Source organism: Mytilus trossulus, chromosome 9, assembly GCF_036588685.1.
Source record: "Mytilus trossulus isolate FHL-02 chromosome 9, PNRI_Mtr1.1.1.hap1, whole genome shotgun sequence".
In the NCBI taxonomy this organism is placed as follows: Eukaryota; Metazoa; Mollusca; class Bivalvia; order Mytilida; family Mytilidae; genus Mytilus; species Mytilus trossulus.
Genome location: NC_086381.1, coordinates 27,985,142 through 28,008,911, shown reverse-complemented (window position 1 = coordinate 28,008,911; position 23,770 = coordinate 27,985,142). Strand labels below are relative to the sequence as shown.

The following is a 23,770-nucleotide window of genomic DNA, read 5'->3' as shown; positions in this document are numbered from 1 at the left end:
TAATCAGTGAATGATGGCCGTAAATAAAAATTTCTATTTATACTCGGCAAAACGGATTGAAAGTTTTTACTTAACGCGAACTTCGGAGAGAGCACCTTCTAACATTCAACCTAACTACCTGGAAGAAGCGATGATTTGATTGGTTTAGAACTGAAACATCTTTCAATCCGTTTTGCGGGTATAAATAGTAAAATACCACCTAACGGGGTAATCATTGTTTATACTTGTTCAAGTCAAACAACGTATTAAATCAAAATGTCAGGACGAGGAAAAGGAGGAAAAGCAAAAGCAAAGGCAAAGTCTAGGTCATCCCGTGCCGGACTTCAGTTCCCAGTAGGTCGTATCCACAGACTTTTGAGGAAAGGAAACTACGCCGAGAGAGTTGGTGCCGGAGCACCAGTCTACCTTGCCGCTGTCTTGGAATACTTAGCAGCTGAGGTTTTGGAGTTGGCAGGAAATGCTGCCCGTGACAACAAGAAGAGCAGAATCATCCCCCGTCATCTCCAGTTGGCCATCAGAAACGACGAAGAATTGAACAAACTTCTCTCTGGTGTAACCATTGCACAAGGTGGTGTTTTACCAAACATCCAGGCTGTACTTCTGCCAAAGAAGACACAGAAAGCTGCCAAGTAAAGTCAACACTACAGAAACTTCACTTACAACGGCCCTTTTCAGGGCCACCAACATTTTTCAAAAAGAATCTGACTTTGTTGTGCAATCTCAAACATAGCTCACTCCCTCCATTTCTCTTGTCTTTATCTCTTTATTTTTCCTTTTCTTTATAAACAGCATACAGATGTCTACTTTCTTATTATATATATAACAATATTTGATGTGGAAAAAAAATGAAGAACAGTACGAGTTTCTTTTTTTCCCCTATAAAAGTCCAAGAAAATAAACAACTATATATAAACGTAGATTCGATGAAAATGCGCAAGCACGAGAGGAAGAAAAACTCATAGTTGTTAGTGGTCAATATTGCATATATTTTTGGTGTAAATTTAGTTGCAGTCCTATATATTATACTATATAAGCACACACATTACAATCTATGACCTTATTTTTATATAATATATATTCGTTCGTTCGTTCGTTCGTTCGTTCGTTCGTTCGTTCGTTCGTTCGTTCGTTCGTTGTCTGTCTAACTGTGATCTATGTGAATTCTTTTCTTCCTCTTCTGCTGTCACATTCTCTTAGATATATAATATATATTTTGTATTCCTATACAAAGTACTTATGCGTATGTTTATAGTTGTGTAGATTATTTTTTAGCTCAAATCCTTTGTATTTGCAAAATTCGTATATAAACAATAAAGAATACTTCAACAATGTGCAAGTTTCCCAGTATGCGTGCAGTATACTATATAGAGAATATCATGGCTTTACATGATACAGAGACTAGAGAATACAGACACTGTATAGCTAGAGAGAACACAAAGACTATAGAGAGGATAAAAAGTGTTCTCTTTGTTTTAAGACACTGAGACGAGTGACAATTGTGTACTATAGTAAGCATGTCTATACGAGAAACTGGCTACACACACTAAGAAAACGGCTGCATTTCTATACCACTGGCTATTGATGAAAATGGATGGATGATGTTTTTTTTTCTCTTTTTCTTCTTCTATTTTGCTCTTTAATTTACATTTCCTGTCAATTATTAATTTCGTGTCAGACTGTTGATTAAACAATTATTTATTATTTGAATAAAGATTATTATTAAGTTCTGCATTACTCTTGATTATTATTTTTTTTGGTCTTATGTCAAATTTTCGCTGACACTATCAGAATAGAAACAAATTGTGCCAATTGTTAGCTTGGGGTGAACAATCTTTAGCTTCAGTCCAAAAAGGGATCGAAAGCTGTGAAAGTAACTTCCAGATCAGTCCAATCATAATACAGAGATTTCAACCAATCAACGTGAGTTTTATTACCCCGAAAGGCCAATCAGTGTCGTGTTTGCAAACATTGCGGCTAGCACAAATACACTAACATTCGAAGTTTCAAAGTATTCTGTCGTGTAATCGTAGATTTTCACAGAGAACATATCGCAATGGCTCGTACAAAGCAGACCGCCCGTAAATCCACTGGAGGAAAAGCTCCAAGAAAACAACTTGCCACCAAGGCCGCCCGTAAGAGCGCACCTGCCACTGGTGGAGTAAAGAAGCCACATAGATACAGGCCAGGAACAGTCGCTCTTCGTGAGATCAGAAGATACCAGAAAAGTACTGAACTCCTCATCAGGAAACTCCCCTTCCAGAGATTAGTTCGTGAAATTGCTCAAGACTTCAAGACTGATCTACGTTTCCAGAGCTCTGCCGTTATGGCCCTCCAGGAAGCCAGTGAAGCTTACCTCGTTGGTCTTTTCGAGGACACCAACTTGTGTGCAATCCACGCCAAGAGAGTCACCATCATGCCCAAAGACATCCAGTTGGCTCGCAGAATCCGTGGAGAACGTGCTTAAACTGACCTTTACTCTATACAATAACGGCCCTTTTAAGGGCCACCAATATTTTCCAAAAAGAGTCTGAATATGTTGTACATCAAAATCAAAAATAGCTGAAACCCCCTCTCCACATCTTTCTTTATTTTTCTTTCTCTCCACATCTCTCTTTATTCTTCTTTCTTATTATCTTTTTTTTTTGCACTTAAGATTAGACAAGTCAGGTTACTGTATTGATAGGAGAAAAATATAGAGAAACTTATTTCAAAACATGCAAAGAAAATAAATAAAAGGATAAATAGAGAGAGAGACATACATATTTTTTATTTATCTAATTCTTCCAAATCCTTCGGGAAAAAACAAGAATGTTATACATTTTCTGGTATACCCTCCTGAAAAAATTAACATACATGTATACATTTAAATAAAAAAAAAAAGGTAAGAAAAAACATACTCCAAGAACAATACAATCCATCTTCTAATTACAGAATTATTAAAATGTATTTCTTTCTAATTTCTGTGGTTATATTTTTCTCTAAATTGCATTTTTCTCGGTCTTATTTTCTCACTTATTTTTTAGATGCTTTTTGTATGTAATTTTTACTCATATTGTGTATTCTACTGTGACAACATGAGAAGATTCAATTATTTTATATTTCTGAAATATATTTTCGGTACGGGTCCAAGTAGTCCACCTTAAATTCTCATTGAAAACTTTGTCTCCATCAATTGTGTGTTACAGAAAGAACTTTTTCTTGAATACCTTTATTTTGTGCTTAAAATGCATCTATTTTGGGTGCTCTATGTGCCTTATAAATGATGTGAACATGTGTGCGGATGAATCTTTTTTTCCCATTGGTGGAGAAAAATAGACAAGGCGCAATAATTCATTCATTCAATGATGTACCAATTGTGGTATTTAAAAAGTGAGGCTGCACTGTGTACATTTCAAAAACCTATGACTACATGTATAAAGTAGCTGCTAAATTTAGAAAGATTCCTAATTAGTTGTTAAAAGATGAGCATTGATTGTATACATGTAATAATAACATGTTTGAAATGTGAATTTCCCGGGACATCTTTATTGAAACTGGTAAAGGTGATTTTGAGAAAAATTATCATGCACACCTGTTTTTATTTACAAGTCTATCTGTCCATGCTTAAATAACTGACTGGTATGCTGTAGATTAGTTTTGCTTTTACTCTCTTAAGTCTGCAGAGCTGCAGTGGACTATCTCTGAAACTGTATCTTTTGAACAAGAAAAATACTGTATAAAAAGATTTTCTTTAAACTAATTGTTTTTATATTGCAATTGCACATTGTTAACTCCTGCTTATGTATGCAGTGTGATATGTTCTTGTATTTTAAGTAAAAGGAAATAAATCTCTTTCACATTGGAAAATATAAGAAGTATTAATTGATGATGGAGATCATTAGTTATTTGGTCCATCTCTTATAATCTTTGTATTTTTATTTGTATACAGTTTGAAATATTTTATTTTCACATATTTTCAGAGAAGTGGATTGAAAGTGTACAGAATTCCTACAGAGTTACCTCCCCGATTTAGACGAAAACAACCAATCAGGTCCAACCTATCAAAAATTCAGTGGTATTTCTTTTAGGGCCGCGTTCATCAGATATATAGCATAATTTGGATATAGTTGTCATTCGTTTTATCGAACTTCAAAAAGCAAACAACATGTCAGGAAGAGGTAAAGGAGGAAAAGGTCTAGGTAAAGGAGGCGCCAAACGTCACAGGAAGGTGTTGCGTGATAATATCCAAGGTATCACCAAACCAGCAATCCGTCGTTTAGCAAGACGAGGTGGTGTCAAACGTATCTCTGGTCTTATCTACGAAGAAACACGTGGTGTCTTGAAAGTCTTTTTGGAAAATGTCATCCGTGATGCTGTCACATACACTGAGCATGCAAAGAGGAAAACTGTCACCGCCATGGATGTTGTCTACGCCCTGAAACGTCAAGGCCGTACCCTTTACGGATTCGGAGGTTAAACAGCCAGCTGAAAAATACAAATACAACGGCCCTTTTCAGGGCCACCAACATTTTTCAAAAAGAATCTGCATTTGTTGTACTTAAAAAGAAAACCATAGCTTTCTCCTGTCCAACTTTCTTTACTTTCCTTTTTCTTTTATTCGTTTATTTTTTTTAATTTCTTTTCACTATTTTTATTTAAGCCTATTAAAAAAAGACCAGCAAGGCTTTGGATACAATATGATTCCTGATTTTTGAATGTAAATAACATTTTTATTCTTTATTTCATATGTATTCTTTTATGTAAAAGATATATTGCTGATTTTTCCTCCATTGTCAAACTCTAGTTATATTGTTTTTATATCCTAAAACAATCCCCCTCCCCCTTTTTTCTCTCTGTCGACGTATGTGTGAATTTAATCTGTTCGTGATATTTTTTTATATAATGTTTCAATACATATTCAAGTATAGTTCGATTCTAGACCCCCTCCCCCCCAAAAAAAGAGGGAAGAAATGTATAACCCGTGAAAAGGTTAAATTCTGGTGTATGTATATTTTTTCAAATCGGCTAATAAAATGAAGAATAAAGAAGAGAAAAGAAGAAAGAAAGAAAGAAAGACAAAAAGACAGAATTCAGATATAAATAAATTTGTCATTTTGGGGTGGGACACAGCTTCATTTAGAAGTTTGTTATGTACAACAATAATAAGACTCTTTTTGAAAAATATTGGTGGCCCTGAAAAGGGCCGTTTGTGAAGTTAAACTTCTCGTTGTTTACTTGCTGCTGGTGTACTTTGTGACGGCTTTGGTACCTTCACTGACAGCGTGCTTGGCCAATTCACCGGGTAGGAGCAGACGAACTGCAGTCTGGATCTCCCGAGATGTGATGGTAGATCTCTTGTTGTAGTGAGCGAGACGGGAAGCTTCTGCAGCGATTCTCTCAAAGATATCGTTGACAAAACTGTTCATGATAGACATAGCCTTTGAGGATACTCCAGTGTCTGGGTGCACCTGTCTCAAGACTTTGTAGATGTAGATGGCATAGGATTCTCTCCTCTTCCTCCTCCTTTTCTTGTCACCGCCGGGTCTGGCAGTCTTTGCCTTTGTTACGGCCTTTTTGGCTCCTTTGGTTCCAACTTTTGGTGGCATTTTTGACAGATGTATACTCTCTGAAATGTAATCAGTGAATGATGGCCGTAAATAAAAATTTCTATTTATACTCGGCAAAACGGATTGAAAGTTTTTACTTAACGCGAACTTCGGAGAGAGCACCTTCTAACATTCAACCTAACTACCTGGAAGAAGCGATGATTTGATTGGTTTAGAACTGAAACATCTTTCAATCCGTTTTGCGGGTATAAATAGTAAAATACCACCTAACGGGGTAATCATTGTTTATACTTGTTCAAGTCAAACAACGTATTAAATCAAAATGTCAGGACGAGGAAAAGGAGGAAAAGCAAAAGCAAAGGCAAAGTCTAGGTCATCCCGTGCCGGACTTCAGTTCCCAGTAGGTCGTATCCACAGACTTTTGAGGAAAGGAAACTACGCCGAGAGAGTTGGTGCCGGAGCACCAGTCTACCTTGCCGCTGTCTTGGAATACTTAGCAGCTGAGGTTTTGGAGTTGGCAGGAAATGCTGCCCGTGACAACAAGAAGAGCAGAATCATCCCCCGTCATCTCCAGTTGGCCATCAGAAACGACGAAGAATTGAACAAACTTCTCTCTGGTGTAACCATTGCACAAGGTGGTGTTTTACCAAACATCCAGGCTGTACTTCTGCCAAAGAAGACACAGAAAGCTGCCAAGTAAAGTCAACACTACAGAAACTTCACTTACAACGGCCCTTTTCAGGGCCACCAACATTTTTCAAAAAGAATCTGACTTTGTTGTGCAATCTCAAACATAGCTCACTCCCTCCATTTCTCTTGTCTTTATCTCTTTATTTTTCCTTTTCTTTATAAACAGCATACAGATGTCTACTTTCTTATTATATATATAACAATATTTGATGTGGAAAAAAAATGAAGAACAGTACGAGTTTCTTTTTTTCCCCTATAAAAGTCCAAGAAAATAAACAACTATATATAAACGTAGATTCGATGAAAATGCGCAAGCACGAGAGGAAGAAAAACTCATAGTTGTTAGTGGTCAATATTGCATATATTTTTGGTGTAAATTTAGTTGCAGTCCTATATATTATACTATATAAGCACACACATTACAATCTATGACCTTATTTTTATATAATATATATTCGTTCGTTCGTTCGTTCGTTCGTTCGTTCGTTCGTTCGTTCGTTCGTTCGTTCGTTGTCTGTCTAACTGTGATCTATGTGAATTCTTTTCTTCCTCTTCTGCTGTCACATTCTCTTAGATATATAATATATATTTTGTATTCCTATACAAAGTACTTATGCGTATGTTTATAGTTGTGTAGATTATTTTTTAGCTCAAATCCTTTGTATTTGCAAAATTCGTATATAAACAATAAAGAATACTTCAACAATGTGCAAGTTTCCCAGTATGCGTGCAGTATACTATATAGAGAATATCATGGCTTTACATGATACAGAGACTAGAGAATACAGACACTGTATAGCTAGAGAGAACACAAAGACTATAGAGAGGATAAAAAGTGTTCTCTTTGTTTTAAGACACTGAGACGAGTGACAATTGTGTACTATAGTAAGCATGTCTATACGAGAAACTGGCTACACACACTAAGAAAACGGCTGCATTTCTATACCACTGGCTATTGATGAAAATGGATGGATGATGTTTTTTTTTCTCTTTTTCTTCTTCTATTTTGCTCTTTAATTTACATTTCCTGTCAATTATTAATTTCGTGTCAGACTGTTGATTAAACAATTATTTATTATTTGAATAAAGATTATTATTAAGTTCTGCATTACTCTTGATTATTATTTTTTTTGGTCTTATGTCAAATTTTCGCTGACACTATCAGAATAGAAACAAATTGTGCCAATTGTTAGCTTGGGGTGAACAATCTTTAGCTTCAGTCCAAAAAGGGATCGAAAGCTGTGAAAGTAACTTCCAGATCAGTCCAATCATAATACAGAGATTTCAACCAATCAACGTGAGTTTTATTACCCCGAAAGGCCAATCAGTGTCGTGTTTGCAAACATTGCGGCTAGCACAAATACACTAACATTCGAAGTTTCAAAGTATTCTGTCGTGTAATCGTAGATTTTCACAGAGAACATATCGCAATGGCTCGTACAAAGCAGACCGCCCGTAAATCCACTGGAGGAAAAGCTCCAAGAAAACAACTTGCCACCAAGGCCGCCCGTAAGAGCGCACCTGCCACTGGTGGAGTAAAGAAGCCACATAGATACAGGCCAGGAACAGTCGCTCTTCGTGAGATCAGAAGATACCAGAAAAGTACTGAACTCCTCATCAGGAAACTCCCCTTCCAGAGATTAGTTCGTGAAATTGCTCAAGACTTCAAGACTGATCTACGTTTCCAGAGCTCTGCCGTTATGGCCCTCCAGGAAGCCAGTGAAGCTTACCTCGTTGGTCTTTTCGAGGACACCAACTTGTGTGCAATCCACGCCAAGAGAGTCACCATCATGCCCAAAGACATCCAGTTGGCTCGCAGAATCCGTGGAGAACGTGCTTAAACTGACCTTTACTCTATACAATAACGGCCCTTTTAAGGGCCACCAATATTTTCCAAAAAGAGTCTGAATATGTTGTACATCAAAATCAAAAATAGCTGAAACCCCCTCTCCACATCTTTCTTTATTTTTCTTTCTCTCCACATCTCTCTTTATTCTTCTTTCTTATTATCTTTTTTTTTTGCACTTAAGATTAGACAAGTCAGGTTACTGTATTGATAGGAGAAAAATATAGAGAAACTTATTTCAAAACATGCAAAGAAAATAAATAAAAGGATAAATAGAGAGAGAGACATACATATTTTTTATTTATCTAATTCTTCCAAATCCTTCGGGAAAAAACAAGAATGTTATACATTTTCTGGTATACCCTCCTGAAAAAATTAACATACATGTATACATTTAAATAAAAAAAAAAGGTAAGAAAAAACATACTCCAAGAACAATACAATCCATCTTCTAATTACAGAATTATTAAAATGTATTTCTTTCTAATTTCTGTGGTTATATTTTTCTCTAAATTGCATTTTTCTCGGTCTTATTTTCTCACTTATTTTTTAGATGCTTTTTGTATGTAATTTTTACTCATATTGTGTATTCTACTGTGACAACATGAGAAGATTCAATTATTTTATATTTCTGAAATATATTTTCGGTACGGGTCCAAGTAGTCCACCTTAAATTCTCATTGAAAACTTTGTCTCCATCAATTGTGTGTTACAGAAAGAACTTTTTCTTGAATACCTTTATTTTGTGCTTAAAATGCATCTATTTTGGGTGCTCTATGTGCCTTATAAATGATGTGAACATGTGTGCGGATGAATCTTTTTTTCCCATTGGTGGAGAAAAATAGACAAGGCGCAATAATTCATTCATTCAATGATGTACCAATTGTGGTATTTAAAAAGTGAGGCTGCACTGTGTACATTTCAAAAACCTATGACTACATGTATAAAGTAGCTGCTAAATTTAGAAAGATTCCTAATTAGTTGTTAAAAGATGAGCATTGATTGTATACATGTAATAATAACATGTTTGAAATGTGAATTTCCCGGGACATCTTTATTGAAACTGGTAAAGGTGATTTTGAGAAAAATTATCATGCACACCTGTTTTTATTTACAAGTCTATCTGTCCATGCTTAAATAACTGACTGGTATGCTGTAGATTAGTTTTGCTTTTACTCTCTTAAGTCTGCAGAGCTGCAGTGGACTATCTCTGAAACTGTATCTTTTGAACAAGAAAAATACTGTATAAAAAGATTTTCTTTAAACTAATTGTTTTTATATTGCAATTGCACATTGTTAACTCCTGCTTATGTATGCAGTGTGATATGTTCTTGTATTTTAAGTAAAAGGAAATAAATCTCTTTCACATTGGAAAATATAAGAAGTATTAATTGATGATGGAGATCATTAGTTATTTGGTCCATCTCTTATAATCTTTGTATTTTTATTTGTATACAGTTTGAAATATTTTATTTTCACATATTTTCAGAGAAGTGGATTGAAAGTGTACAGAATTCCTACAGAGTTACCTCCCCGATTTAGACGAAAACAACCAATCAGGTCCAACCTATCAAAAATTCAGTGGTATTTCTTTTAGGGCCGCGTTCATCAGATATATAGCATAATTTGGATATAGTTGTCATTCGTTTTATCGAACTTCAAAAAGCAAACAACATGTCAGGAAGAGGTAAAGGAGGAAAAGGTCTAGGTAAAGGAGGCGCCAAACGTCACAGGAAGGTGTTGCGTGATAATATCCAAGGTATCACCAAACCAGCAATCCGTCGTTTAGCAAGACGAGGTGGTGTCAAACGTATCTCTGGTCTTATCTACGAAGAAACACGTGGTGTCTTGAAAGTCTTTTTGGAAAATGTCATCCGTGATGCTGTCACATACACTGAGCATGCAAAGAGGAAAACTGTCACCGCCATGGATGTTGTCTACGCCCTGAAACGTCAAGGCCGTACCCTTTACGGATTCGGAGGTTAAACAGCCAACTGAAAAATACAAATACAACGGCCCTTTTCAGGGCCACCAACATTTTTCAAAAAGAATCTGCATTTGTTGTACTTAAAAAGAAAACCATAGCTTTCTCCTGTCCAACTTTCTTTACTTTCCTTTTTCTTTTATTCGTTTATTTTTTTTAATTTCTTTTCACTATTTTTATTTAAGCCTATTAAAAAAAGACCAGCAAGGCTTTGGATACAATATGATTCCTGATTTTTGAATGTAAATAACATTTTTATTCTTTATTTCATATGTATTCTTTTATGTAAAAGATATATTGCTGATTTTTCCTCCATTGTCAAACTCTAGTTATATTGTTTTTATATCCTAAAACAATCCCCCTCCCCCTTTTTTCTCTCTGTCGACGTATGTGTGAATTTAATCTGTTCGTGATATTTTTTTATATAATGTTTCAATACATATTCAAGTATAGTTCGATTCTAGACCCCCTCCCCCCCAAAAAAAGAGGGAAGAAATGTATAACCCGTGAAAAGGTTAAATTCTGGTGTATGTATATTTTTTCAAATCGGCTAATAAAATGAAGAATAAAGAAGAGAAAAGAAGAAAGAAAGAAAGAAAGACAAAAAGACAGAATTCAGATATAAATAAATTTGTCATTTTGGGGTGGGACACAGCTTCATTTAGAAGTTTGTTATGTACAACAATAATAAGACTCTTTTTGAAAAATATTGGTGGCCCTGAAAAGGGCCGTTTGTGAAGTTAAACTTCTCGTTGTTTACTTGCTGCTGGTGTACTTTGTGACGGCTTTGGTACCTTCACTGACAGCGTGCTTGGCCAATTCACCGGGTAGGAGCAGACGAACTGCAGTCTGGATCTCCCGAGATGTGATGGTAGATCTCTTGTTGTAGTGAGCGAGACGGGAAGCTTCTGCAGCGATTCTCTCAAAGATATCGTTGACAAAACTGTTCATGATAGACATAGCCTTTGAGGATACTCCAGTGTCTGGGTGCACCTGTCTCAAGACTTTGTAGATGTAGATGGCATAGGATTCTCTCCTCTTCCTCCTCCTTTTCTTGTCACCGCCGGGTCTGGCAGTCTTTGCCTTTGTTACGGCCTTTTTGGCTCCTTTGGTTCCAACTTTTGGTGGCATTTTTGACAGATGTATACTCTCTGAAATGTAATCAGTGAATGATGGCCGTAAATAAAAATTTCTATTTATACTCGGCAAAACGGATTGAAAGTTTTTACTTAACGCGAACTTCGGAGAGAGCACCTTCTAACATTCAACCTAACTACCTGGAAGAAGCGATGATTTGATTGGTTTAGAACTGAAACATCTTTCAATCCGTTTTGCGGGTATAAATAGTAAAATACCACCTAACGGGGTAATCATTGTTTATACTTGTTCAAGTCAAACAACGTATTAAATCAAAATGTCAGGACGAGGAAAAGGAGGAAAAGCAAAAGCAAAGGCAAAGTCTAGGTCATCCCGTGCCGGACTTCAGTTCCCAGTAGGTCGTATCCACAGACTTTTGAGGAAAGGAAACTACGCCGAGAGAGTTGGTGCCGGAGCACCAGTCTACCTTGCCGCTGTCTTGGAATACTTAGCAGCTGAGGTTTTGGAGTTGGCAGGAAATGCTGCCCGTGACAACAAGAAGAGCAGAATCATCCCCCGTCATCTCCAGTTGGCCATCAGAAACGACGAAGAATTGAACAAACTTCTCTCTGGTGTAACCATTGCACAAGGTGGTGTTTTACCAAACATCCAGGCTGTACTTCTGCCAAAGAAGACACAGAAAGCTGCCAAGTAAAGTCAACACTACAGAAACTTCACTTACAACGGCCCTTTTCAGGGCCACCAACATTTTTCAAAAAGAATCTGACTTTGTTGTGCAATCTCAAACATAGCTCACTCCCTCCATTTCTCTTGTCTTTATCTCTTTATTTTTCCTTTTCTTTATAAACAGCATACAGATGTCTACTTTCTTATTATATATATAACAATATTTGATGTGGAAAAAAAATGAAGAACAGTACGAGTTTCTTTTTTTCCCCTATAAAAGTCCAAGAAAATAAACAACTATATATAAACGTAGATTCGATGAAAATGCGCAAGCACGAGAGGAAGAAAAACTCATAGTTGTTAGTGGTCAATATTGCATATATTTTTGGTGTAAATTTAGTTGCAGTCCTATATATTATACTATATAAGCACACACATTACAATCTATGACCTTATTTTTATATAATATATATTCGTTCGTTCGTTCGTTCGTTCGTTCGTTCGTTCGTTCGTTCGTTCGTTCGTTCGTTGTCTGTCTAACTGTGATCTATGTGAATTCTTTTCTTCCTCTTCTGCTGTCACATTCTCTTAGATATATAATATATATTTTGTATTCCTATACAAAGTACTTATGCGTATGTTTATAGTTGTGTAGATTATTTTTTAGCTCAAATCCTTTGTATTTGCAAAATTCGTATATAAACAATAAAGAATACTTCAACAATGTGCAAGTTTCCCAGTATGCGTGCAGTATACTATATAGAGAATATCATGGCTTTACATGATACAGAGACTAGAGAATACAGACACTGTATAGCTAGAGAGAACACAAAGACTATAGAGAGGATAAAAAGTGTTCTCTTTGTTTTAAGACACTGAGACGAGTGACAATTGTGTACTATAGTAAGCATGTCTATACGAGAAACTGGCTACACACACTAAGAAAACGGCTGCATTTCTATACCACTGGCTATTGATGAAAATGGATGGATGATGTTTTTTTTTCTCTTTTTCTTCTTCTATTTTGCTCTTTAATTTACATTTCCTGTCAATTATTAATTTCGTGTCAGACTGTTGATTAAACAATTATTTATTATTTGAATAAAGATTATTATTAAGTTCTGCATTACTCTTGATTATTATTTTTTTTGGTCTTATGTCAAATTTTCGCTGACACTATCAGAATAGAAACAAATTGTGCCAATTGTTAGCTTGGGGTGAACAATCTTTAGCTTCAGTCCAAAAAGGGATCGAAAGCTGTGAAAGTAACTTCCAGATCAGTCCAATCATAATACAGAGATTTCAACCAATCAACGTGAGTTTTATTACCCCGAAAGGCCAATCAGTGTCGTGTTTGCAAACATTGCGGCTAGCACAAATACACTAACATTCGAAGTTTCAAAGTATTCTGTCGTGTAATCGTAGATTTTCACAGAGAACATATCGCAATGGCTCGTACAAAGCAGACCGCCCGTAAATCCACTGGAGGAAAAGCTCCAAGAAAACAACTTGCCACCAAGGCCGCCCGTAAGAGCGCACCTGCCACTGGTGGAGTAAAGAAGCCACATAGATACAGGCCAGGAACAGTCGCTCTTCGTGAGATCAGAAGATACCAGAAAAGTACTGAACTCCTCATCAGGAAACTCCCCTTCCAGAGATTAGTTCGTGAAATTGCTCAAGACTTCAAGACTGATCTACGTTTCCAGAGCTCTGCCGTTATGGCCCTCCAGGAAGCCAGTGAAGCTTACCTCGTTGGTCTTTTCGAGGACACCAACTTGTGTGCAATCCACGCCAAGAGAGTCACCATCATGCCCAAAGACATCCAGTTGGCTCGCAGAATCCGTGGAGAACGTGCTTAAACTGACCTTTACTCTATACAATAACGGCCCTTTTAAGGGCCACCAATATTTTCCAAAAAGAGTCTGAATATGTTGTACATCAAAATCAAAAATAGCTGAAACCCCCTCTCCACATCTTTCTTTATTTTTCTTTCTCTCCACATCTCTCTTTATTCTTCTTTCTTATTATCTTTTTTTTTTGCACTTAAGATTAGACAAGTCAGGTTACTGTATTGATAGGAGAAAAATATAGAGAAACTTATTTCAAAACATGCAAAGAAAATAAATAAAAGGATAAATAGAGAGAGAGACATACATATTTTTTATTTATCTAATTCTTCCAAATCCTTCGGGAAAAAACAAGAATGTTATACATTTTCTGGTATACCCTCCTGAAAAAATTAACATACATGTATACATTTAAATAAAAAAAAAAAGGTAAGAAAAAACATACTCCAAGAACAATACAATCCATCTTCTAATTACAGAATTATTAAAATGTATTTCTTTCTAATTTCTGTGGTTATATTTTTCTCTAAATTGCATTTTTCTCGGTCTTATTTTCTCACTTATTTTTTAGATGCTTTTTGTATGTAATTTTTACTCATATTGTGTATTCTACTGTGACAACATGAGAAGATTCAATTATTTTATATTTCTGAAATATATTTTCGGTACGGGTCCAAGTAGTCCACCTTAAATTCTCATTGAAAACTTTGTCTCCATCAATTGTGTGTTACAGAAAGAACTTTTTCTTGAATACCTTTATTTTGTGCTTAAAATGCATCTATTTTGGGTGCTCTATGTGCCTTATAAATGATGTGAACATGTGTGCGGATGAATCTTTTTTTCCCATTGGTGGAGAAAAATAGACAAGGCGCAATAATTCATTCATTCAATGATGTACCAATTGTGGTATTTAAAAAGTGAGGCTGCACTGTGTACATTTCAAAAACCTATGACTACATGTATAAAGTAGCTGCTAAATTTAGAAAGATTCCTAATTAGTTGTTAAAAGATGAGCATTGATTGTATACATGTAATAATAACATGTTTGAAATGTGAATTTCCCGGGACATCTTTATTGAAACTGGTAAAGGTGATTTTGAGAAAAATTATCATGCACACCTGTTTTTATTTACAAGTCTATCTGTCCATGCTTAAATAACTGACTGGTATGCTGTAGATTAGTTTTGCTTTTACTCTCTTAAGTCTGCAGAGCTGCAGTGGACTATCTCTGAAACTGTATCTTTTGAACAAGAAAAATACTGTATAAAAAGATTTTCTTTAAACTAATTGTTTTTATATTGCAATTGCACATTGTTAACTCCTGCTTATGTATGCAGTGTGATATGTTCTTGTATTTTAAGTAAAAGGAAATAAATCTCTTTCACATTGGAAAATATAAGAAGTATTAATTGATGATGGAGATCATTAGTTATTTGGTCCATCTCTTATAATCTTTGTATTTTTATTTGTATACAGTTTGAAATATTTTATTTTCACATATTTTCAGAGAAGTGGATTGAAAGTGTACAGAATTCCTACAGAGTTACCTCCCCGATTTAGACGAAAACAACCAATCAGGTCCAACCTATCAAAAATTCAGTGGTATTTCTTTTAGGGCCGCGTTCATCAGATATATAGCATAATTTGGATATAGTTGTCATTCGTTTTATCGAACTTCAAAAAGCAAACAACATGTCAGGAAGAGGTAAAGGAGGAAAAGGTCTAGGTAAAGGAGGCGCCAAACGTCACAGGAAGGTGTTGCGTGATAATATCCAAGGTATCACCAAACCAGCAATCCGTCGTTTAGCAAGACGAGGTGGTGTCAAACGTATCTCTGGTCTTATCTACGAAGAAACACGTGGTGTCTTGAAAGTCTTTTTGGAAAATGTCATCCGTGATGCTGTCACATACACTGAGCATGCAAAGAGGAAAACTGTCACCGCCATGGATGTTGTCTACGCCCTGAAACGTCAAGGCCGTACCCTTTACGGATTCGGAGGTTAAACAGCCAGCTGAAAAATACAAATACAACGGCCCTTTTCAGGGCCACCAACATTTTTCAAAAAGAATCTGCATTTGTTGTACTTAAAAAGAAAACCATAGCTTTCTCCTGTCCAACTTTCTTTACTTTCCTTTTTCTTTTATTCGTTTATTTTTTTTAATTTCTTTTCACTATTTTTATTTAAGCCTATTAAAAAAAGACCAGCAAGGCTTTGGATACAATATGATTCCTGATTTTTGAATGTAAATAACATTTTTATTCTTTATTTCATATGTATTCTTTTATGTAAAAGATATATTGCTGATTTTTCCTCCATTGTCAAACTCTAGTTATATTGTTTTTATATCCTAAAACAATCCCCCTCCCCCTTTTTTCTCTCTGTCGACGTATGTGTGAATTTAATCTGTTCGTGATATTTTTTTATATAATGTTTCAATACATATTCAAGTATAGTTCGATTCTAGACCCCCTCCCCCCCAAAAAAAGAGGGAAGAAATGTATAACCCGTGAAAAGGTTAAATTCTGGTGTATGTATATTTTTTCAAATCGGCTAATAAAATGAAGAATAAAGAAGAGAAAAGAAGAAAGAAAGAAAGAAAGACAAAAAGACAGAATTCAGATATAAATAAATTTGTCATTTTGGGGTGGGACACAGCTTCATTTAGAAGTTTGTTATGTACAACAATAATAAGACTCTTTTTGAAAAATATTGGTGGCCCTGAAAAGGGCCGTTTGTGAAGTTAAACTTCTCGTTGTTTACTTGCTGCTGGTGTACTTTGTGACGGCTTTGGTACCTTCACTGACAGCGTGCTTGGCCAATTCACCGGGTAGGAGCAGACGAACTGCAGTCTGGATCTCCCGAGATGTGATGGTAGATCTCTTGTTGTAGTGAGCGAGACGGGAAGCTTCTGCAGCGATTCTCTCAAAGATATCGTTGACAAAACTGTTCATGATAGACATAGCCTTTGAGGATACTCCAGTGTCTGGGTGCACCTGTCTCAAGACTTTGTAGATGTAGATGGCATAGGATTCTCTCCTCTTCCTCCTCCTTTTCTTGTCACCGCCGGGTCTGGCAGTCTTTGCCTTTGTTACGGCCTTTTTGGCTCCTTTGGTTCCAACTTTTGGTGGCATTTTTGACAGATGTATACTCTCTGAAATGTAATCAGTGAATGATGGCCGTAAATAAAAATTTCTATTTATACTCGGCAAAACGGATTGAAAGTTTTTACTTAACGCGAACTTCGGAGAGAGCACCTTCTAACATTCAACCTAACTACCTGGAAGAAGCGATGATTTGATTGGTTTAGAACTGAAACATCTTTCAATCCGTTTTGCGGGTATAAATAGTAAAATACCACCTAACGGGGTAATCATTGTTTATACTTGTTCAAGTCAAACAACGTATTAAATCAAAATGTCAGGACGAGGAAAAGGAGGAAAAGCAAAAGCAAAGGCAAAGTCTAGGTCATCCCGTGCCGGACTTCAGTTCCCAGTAGGTCGTATCCACAGACTTTTGAGGAAAGGAAACTACGCCGAGAGAGTTGGTGCCGGAGCACCAGTCTACCTTGCCGCTGTCTTGGAATACTTAGCAGCTGAGGTTTTGGAGTTGGCAGGAAATGCTGCCCGTGACAACAAGAAGAGCAGAATCATCCCCCGTCATCTCCAGTTGGCCATCAGAAACGACGAAGAATTGAACAAACTTCTCTCTGGTGTAACCATTGCACAAGGTGGTGTTTTACCAAACATCCAGGCTGTACTTCTGCCAAAGAAGACACAGAAAGCTGCCAAGTAAAGTCAACACTACAGAAACTTCACTTACAACGGCCCTTTTCAGGGCCACCAACATTTTTCAAAAAGAATCTGACTTTGTTGTGCAATCTCAAACATAGCTCACTCCCTCCATTTCTCTTGTCTTTATCTCTTTATTTTTCCTTTTCTTTATAAACAGCATACAGATGTCTACTTTCTTATTATATATATAACAATATTTGATGTGGAAAAAAAATGAAGAACAGTACGAGTTTCTTTTTTTCCCCTATAAAAGTCCAAGAAAATAAACAACTATATATAAACGTAGATTCGATGAAAATGCGCAAGCACGAGAGGAAGAAAAACTCATAGTTGTTAGTGGTCAATATTGCATATATTTTTGGTGTAAATTTAGTTGCAGTCCTATATATTATACTATATAAGCACACACATTACAATCTATGACCTTATTTTTATATAATATATATTCGTTCGTTCGTTCGTTCGTTCGTTCGTTCGTTCGTTCGTTCGTTCGTTCGTTCGTTGTCTGTCTAACTGTGATCTATGTGAATTCTTTTCTTCCTCTTCTGCTGTCACATTCTCTTAGATATATAATATATATTTTGTATTCCTATACAAAGTACTTATGCGTATGTTTATAGTTGTGTAGATTATTTTTTAGCTCAAATCCTTTGTATTTGCAAAATTCGTATATAAACAATAAAGAATACTTCAACAATGTGCAAGTTTCCCAGTATGCGTGCAGTATACTATATAGAGAATATCATGGCTTTACATGATACAGAGACTAGAGAATACAGACACTGTATAGCTAGAGAGAACACAAAGACTATAGAGAGGATAAAAAGTGTTCTCTTTGTTTTAAGACACTGAGACGAGTGACAATTGTGTACTATAGTAAGCATGTCTATACGAGAAACTGGCTACACACACTAAGAAAACGGCTGCATTTCTATACCACTGGCTATTGATGAAAATGGATGGATGATGTTTTTTTTTCTCTTTTTCTTCTTCTATTTTGCTCTTTAATTTACATTTCCTGTCAATTATTAATTTCGTGTCAGACTGTTGATTAAACAATTATTTATTATTTGAATAAAGATTATTATTAAGTTCTGCATTACTCTTGATTATTATTTTTTTTGGTCTTATGTCAAATTTTCGCTGACACTATCAGAATAGAAACAAATTGTGCCAATTGTTAGCTTGGGGTGAACAATCTTTAGCTTCAGTCCAAAAAGGGATCGAAAGCTGTGAAAGTAACTTCCAGATCAGTCCAATCATAATACAGAGATTTCAACCAATCAACGTGAGTTTTATTACCCCGAAAGGCCAATCAGTGTCGTGTTTGCAAACATTGCGGCTAGCACAAATACACTAACATTCGAAGTTTCAAAGTATTCTGTCGTGTAATCGTAGATTTTCACAGAGAACATATCGCAATGGCTCGTACAAAGCAGACCGCCCGTAAATCCACTGGAGGAAAAGCTCCAAGAAACAACTTGCCACCAAGGCCGCCCGTAAGAGCGCACCTGCCACTGGTGGAGTAAAGAAGCCACATAGATACAGGCCAGGAACAGTCGCTCTTCGTGAGATCAGAAGATACCAGAAAAGTACTGAACTCCTCATCAGGAAACTCCCCTTCCAGAGATTAGTTCGTGAAATTGCTCAAGACTTCAAGACTGATCTACGTTTCCAGAGCTCTGCCGTTATGGCCCTCCAGGAAGCCAGTGAAGCTTACCTCGTTGGTCTTTTCGAGGACACCAACTTGTGTGCAATCCACGCCAAGAGAGTCACCATCATGCCCAAAGACATCCAGTTGGCTCGCAGAATCCGTGGAGAACGTGCTTAAACTGACCTTTACTCTATACAATAACGGCCCTTTTAAGGGCCACCAATATTTTCCAAAAAGAGTCTGAATATGTTGTACATCAAAATCAAAAATAGCTGAAACCCCCCTCTCCACATCTTTCTTTATTTTTCTTTCTCTCCACATCTCTCTTTATTCTTCTTTCTTATTATCTTTTTTTTTTGCACTTAAGATTAGACAAGTCAGGTTACTGTATTGATAGGAGAAAAATATAGAGAAACTTATTTCAAAACATGCAAAGAAAATAAATAAAAGGATAAATAGAGAGAGAGACATACATATTTTTTATTTATCTAATTCTTCCAAATCCTTCGGGAAAAAACAAGAATGTTATACATTTTCTGGTATACCCTCCTGAAAAAATTAACATACATGTATACATTTAAATAAAAAAAAAAAGGTAAGAAAAAACATACTCCAAGAACAATACAATCCATCTTCTAATTACAGAATTATTAAAATGTATTTCTTTCTAATTTCTGTGGTTATATTTTTCTCTAAATTGCATTTTTCTCGGTCTTATTTTCTCACTTATTTTTTAGATGCTTTTTGTATGTAATTTTTACTCATATTGTGTATTCTACTGTGACAACATGAGAAGATTCAATTATTTTATATTTCTGAAATATATTTTCGGTACGGGTCCAAGTAGTCCACCTTAAATTCTCATTGAAAACTTTGTCTCCATCAATTGTGTGTTACAGAAAGAACTTTTTCTTGAATACCTTTATTTTGTGCTTAAAATGCATCTATTTTGGGTGCTCTATGTGCCTTATAAATGATGTGAACATGTGTGCGGATGAATCTTTTTTTCCCATTGGTGGAGAAAATAGACAAGGCGCAATAATTCATTCATTCAATGATGTACCAATTGTGGTATTTAAAAAGTGAGGCTGCACTGTGTACATTTCAAAAACCTATGACTACATGTATAAAGTAGCTGCTAAATTTAGAAAGATTCCTAATTAGTTGTTAAAAGATGAGCATTGATTGTATACATGTAATAATAACATGTTTGAAATGTGAATTTCCCGGGACATCTTTATTGAAACTGGTAAAGGTGATTTTGAGAAAAATTATCATGCACACCTGTTTTTATTTACAAGTCTATCTGTCCATGCTTAAATAACTGACTGGTATGCTGTAGATTAGTTTTGCTTTTACTCTCTTAAGTCTGCAGAGCTGCAGTGGACTATCTCTGAAACTGTATCTTTTGAACAAGAAAAATACTGTATAAAAAGATTTTCTTTAAACTAATTGTTTTTATATTGCAATTGCACATTGTTAACTCCTGCTTATGTATGCAGTGTGATATGTTCTTGTATTTTAAGTAAAAGGAAATAAATCTCTTTCACATTGGAAAATATAAGAAGTATTAATTGATGATGGAGATCATTAGTTATTTGGTCCATCTCTTATAATCTTTGTATTTTTATTTGTATACAGTTTGAAATATTTTATTTTCACATATTTTCAGAGAAGTGGATTGAAAGTGTACAGAATTCCTACAGAGTTACCTCCCCGATTTAGACGAAAACAACCAATCAGGTCCAACCTATCAAAAATTCAGTGGTATTTCTTTTAGGGCCGCGTTCATCAGATATATAGCATAATTTGGATATAGTTGTCATTCGTTTTATCGAACTTCAAAAAGCAAACAACATGTCAGGAAGAGGTAAAGGAGGAAAAGGTCTAGGTAAAGGAGGCGCCAAACGTCACAGGAAGGTGTTGCGTGATAATATCCAAGGTATCACCAAACCAGCAATCCGTCGTTTAGCAAGACGAGGTGGTGTCAAACGTATCTCTGGTCTTATCTACGAAGAAACACGTGGTGTCTTGAAAGTCTTTTTGGAAAATGTCATCCGTGATGCTGTCACATACACTGAGCATGCAAAGAGGAAAACTGTCACCGCCATGGATGTTGTCTACGCCCTGAAACGTCAAGGCCGTACCCTTTACGGATTCGGAGGTTAAACAGCCAGCTGAAAAATACAAATACAACGGCCCTTTTCAGGGCACCAACATTTTTCAAAAAGAATCTGCATTTGTTGTACTTAAAAAGAAAACCATAGCTTTCTCCTGTCCAACTTTCTTTACTTTCCTTTTTCTTTTATTCGTTTATTTTTTTAATTTCTTTTCACTATTTTTATTTAAGCCTATTAAAAAAAGACCAGCAAGGCTTTGGATACAATATGATTCCTGATTTTTGAATGTAAATAACATTTTTATTCTTTATTTCATATGTATTCTTTTATGTAAAAGATATATTGCTGATTTTTCCTCCATTGTCAAACTCTAGTTATATTGTTTTTATATCCTAAAACAATCCCCCTCCCCCTTTTTTCTCTCTGTCGACGTATGTGTGAATTTAATCTGTTCGTGATATTTTTTTATATAATGTTTCAATACATATTCAAGTATAGTTCGATTCTAGACCCCCTCCCCCCCAAAAAAAGAGGGAAGAATGTATAACCCCGTGAAAAGGTTAAATTCTGGTGTATGTATATTTTTTCAAATCGGCTAATAAAATGAAGAATAAAGAAGAGAAAAGAAGAAAGAAAGAAAGAAAGACAAAAAGGACAGAATTCAGATATAAATAAATTTGTCATTTTGGGGTGGGACACAGCTTCATTAGAAGTTTGTTATGTACAACAATAATAAGACTCTTTTTGAAAAATATTGGTGGCCCTGAAAAGGGCCGTTTGTGAAGTTAAACTTCTCGTTGTTTACTTGCTGCTGGTGTACTTTGTGACGGCTTTGGTACCTTCACTGACAGCGTGCTTGGCCAATTCACCGGGTAGGAGCAGACGAACTGCAGTCTGGATCTCCCGAGATGTGATGGTAGATCTCTTGTTGTAGTGAGCGAGACGGGAAGCTTCTGCAGCGATTCTCTCAAAGATATCGTTGACAAAACTGTTCATGATAGACATAGCCTTTGAGGATACACCAGTGTCTGGGTGCACCTGTCTCAAGACTTTGTAGATGTAGATGGCATAGGATTCTCTCCTCTTCCTCCTCCTTTTCTTGTCACCGCCGGGTCTGGCAGTCTTTGCCTTTGTTACGGCCTTTTTGGCTCCTTTGGTTCCAACTTTTGGTGGCATTTTTGACAGATGTATACTCTCTGAAATGTAATCAGTGAATGATGGCCGTAAATAAAAATTTCTATTTATACTCGGCAAAACGGATTGAAAGTTTTTACTTAACGCGAACTTCGGAGAGAGCACCTTCTAACATTCAACCTAACTACCTGGAAGAAGCGATGATTTGATTGGTTTAGAACTGAAACATCTTTCAATCCGTTTTGCGGGTATAAATAGTAAAAATACCACCTAACGGGGTAATCATTGTTTATACTTGTTCAAGTCAAACAACGTATTAAATCAAAATGTCAGGACGAGGGAAAAGGAGGAAAAGCAAAGCAAAGGCAAAGTCTAGGTCATCCCGTGCCGGACTTCAGTTCCCAGTAGGTCGTATCCACAGACTTTTGAGGAAAGGAAACTACGCCGAGAGAGTTGGTGCCGGAGCACCAGTCTACCTTGCCGCTGTCTTGGAATACTTAGCAGCTGAGGTTTTGGAGTTGGCAGGAAATGCTGCCCGTGACAACAAGAAGAGCAGAATCATCCCCCGTCATCTCCAGTTGGCCATCAGAAACGACGAAGAATTGAACAAACTTCTCTCTGGTGTAACCATTGCACAAGGTGGTGTTTTAACCAAACATCCAGGCTGTACTTCTGCCAAAGAAGACACAGAAAGCTGCCAAGTAAAGTCAACACTACAGAAACTTCACTTACAACGGCCCTTTTCAGGGCCACCAACATTTTTCAAAAAGAATCTGACTTTGTTGTGCAATCTCAAACATAGCTCACTCCCTCCATTTCTCTTGTCTTTATCTCTTTATTTTTCCTTTTCTTTATAAACAGCATACAGATGTCTACTTTCTTATTATATATATAACAATATTTGATGTGGAAAAAAAATGAAGAACAGTACGAGTTTCTTTTTTCCCCTATAAAAGTCCAAGAAAATAAACAACTATATATAAACGTAGATTCGATGAAAATGCGCAAGCACGAGAGGAAGAAAAACTCATAGTTGTTAGTGGTCAATATTGCATATATTTTTGGTGTAAATTTAGTTGCAGTCCTATATATTATACTATATAAGCACACACATTACAATCTATGACCTTATTTTTATATAATATATATTCGTTCGTTCGTTCGTTCGTTCGTTCGTTCGTTCGTTCGTTCGTTCGTTCGTTCGTTGTCTGTCTAACTGTGATCTATGTGAATTCTTTTCTTCCTCTTCTGCTGTCACATTCTCTTAGATATATAATATATATTTTGTATTCCTATACAAAGTACTTATGCGTATGTTTATAGTTGTGTAGATTATTTTTTAGCTCAAATCCTTTGTATTTGCAAAATTCGTATATAAACAATAAAGAATAC

At 36.0% G+C, this 23,770-nt stretch overlaps 12 protein-coding genes and 2 pseudogenes across 12 annotated transcripts; 11 read left to right on the top strand and 3 right to left on the bottom strand.

Moving 5' to 3' along the window:
* Positions 1-207: 207 nt before the first annotated feature.
* Positions 208-633, top strand: LOC134683784 (histone H2A). The gene has a single exon (XM_063543097.1). It carries the CDS (start codon positions 256-258, stop codon positions 631-633), a length of 378 nt encoding a protein of 125 aa, XP_063399167.1. The 5' UTR covers positions 208-255.
* Positions 634-1,951: 1,318 nt separating this feature from the next.
* On the top strand, positions 1,952-2,464 carry LOC134683780 (histone H3). The gene has a single exon (XM_063543094.1). The coding sequence runs from the start codon at positions 2,054-2,056 to the stop codon at positions 2,462-2,464; it is 411 nt and encodes a 136-aa protein (XP_063399164.1). The 5' UTR covers positions 1,952-2,053.
* A 1,680-nt stretch (positions 2,465-4,144) lies between these two features.
* LOC134684529 (histone H4) lies at positions 4,145-4,456 on the top strand. Its single transcript, XM_063543818.1, has one exon. It carries the CDS (start codon positions 4,145-4,147, stop codon positions 4,454-4,456), a length of 312 nt encoding a protein of 103 aa, XP_063399888.1.
* Positions 4,457-5,210: 754 nt separating this feature from the next.
* On the bottom strand, positions 5,211-5,585 carry LOC134684528 (histone H2B-like). The gene has a single exon (XM_063543816.1). It carries the CDS (start codon positions 5,583-5,585, stop codon positions 5,211-5,213), a length of 375 nt encoding a protein of 124 aa, XP_063399886.1.
* Positions 5,586-5,820: 235 nt separating this feature from the next.
* Positions 5,821-6,246, top strand: LOC134683779 (histone H2A). The gene has a single exon (XM_063543093.1). The coding sequence runs from the start codon at positions 5,869-5,871 to the stop codon at positions 6,244-6,246; it is 378 nt and encodes a 125-aa protein (XP_063399163.1). The 5' UTR covers positions 5,821-5,868.
* A 1,318-nt stretch (positions 6,247-7,564) lies between these two features.
* LOC134683778 (histone H3) lies at positions 7,565-8,077 on the top strand. The gene has a single exon (XM_063543092.1). The coding sequence runs from the start codon at positions 7,667-7,669 to the stop codon at positions 8,075-8,077; it is 411 nt and encodes a 136-aa protein (XP_063399162.1). The 5' UTR covers positions 7,565-7,666.
* A 1,679-nt stretch (positions 8,078-9,756) lies between these two features.
* On the top strand, positions 9,757-15,681 carry LOC134684527 (uncharacterized). The gene is made up of 4 exons (XM_063543815.1): positions 9,757-10,063; positions 11,488-11,819; positions 13,204-13,681; positions 15,362-15,681. Exons 1-4 carry the CDS (start codon positions 9,757-9,759, stop codon positions 15,679-15,681), a joined length of 1,437 nt encoding a protein of 478 aa, XP_063399885.1.
* Positions 11,433-11,858, top strand: LOC134683777 (histone H2A). Its single transcript, XM_063543090.1, has one exon. It carries the CDS (start codon positions 11,481-11,483, stop codon positions 11,856-11,858), a length of 378 nt encoding a protein of 125 aa, XP_063399160.1. The 5' UTR covers positions 11,433-11,480.
* Positions 15,682-16,435: 754 nt separating the features above from the next.
* Positions 16,436-16,810, bottom strand: LOC134684526 (histone H2B-like). The gene has a single exon (XM_063543814.1). It carries the CDS (start codon positions 16,808-16,810, stop codon positions 16,436-16,438), a length of 375 nt encoding a protein of 124 aa, XP_063399884.1.
* A 235-nt stretch (positions 16,811-17,045) lies between these two features.
* LOC134683776 (histone H2A) lies at positions 17,046-17,471 on the top strand. Its single transcript, XM_063543089.1, has one exon. It carries the CDS (start codon positions 17,094-17,096, stop codon positions 17,469-17,471), a length of 378 nt encoding a protein of 125 aa, XP_063399159.1. The 5' UTR covers positions 17,046-17,093.
* A 1,420-nt stretch (positions 17,472-18,891) lies between these two features.
* LOC134683775 (histone H3-like) lies at positions 18,892-19,301 on the top strand (annotated as a pseudogene).
* A 1,680-nt stretch (positions 19,302-20,981) lies between these two features.
* On the top strand, positions 20,982-21,293 carry LOC134684525 (histone H4). The gene has a single exon (XM_063543813.1). It carries the CDS (start codon positions 20,982-20,984, stop codon positions 21,291-21,293), a length of 312 nt encoding a protein of 103 aa, XP_063399883.1.
* A 752-nt stretch (positions 21,294-22,045) lies between these two features.
* Positions 22,046-22,420, bottom strand: LOC134684524 (histone H2B-like). Its single transcript, XM_063543812.1, has one exon. The coding sequence runs from the start codon at positions 22,418-22,420 to the stop codon at positions 22,046-22,048; it is 375 nt and encodes a 124-aa protein (XP_063399882.1).
* Positions 22,421-22,704: 284 nt separating this feature from the next.
* LOC134684523 (histone H2A-like) lies at positions 22,705-23,083 on the top strand (annotated as a pseudogene).
* Positions 23,084-23,770: the final 687 nt, after the last annotated feature.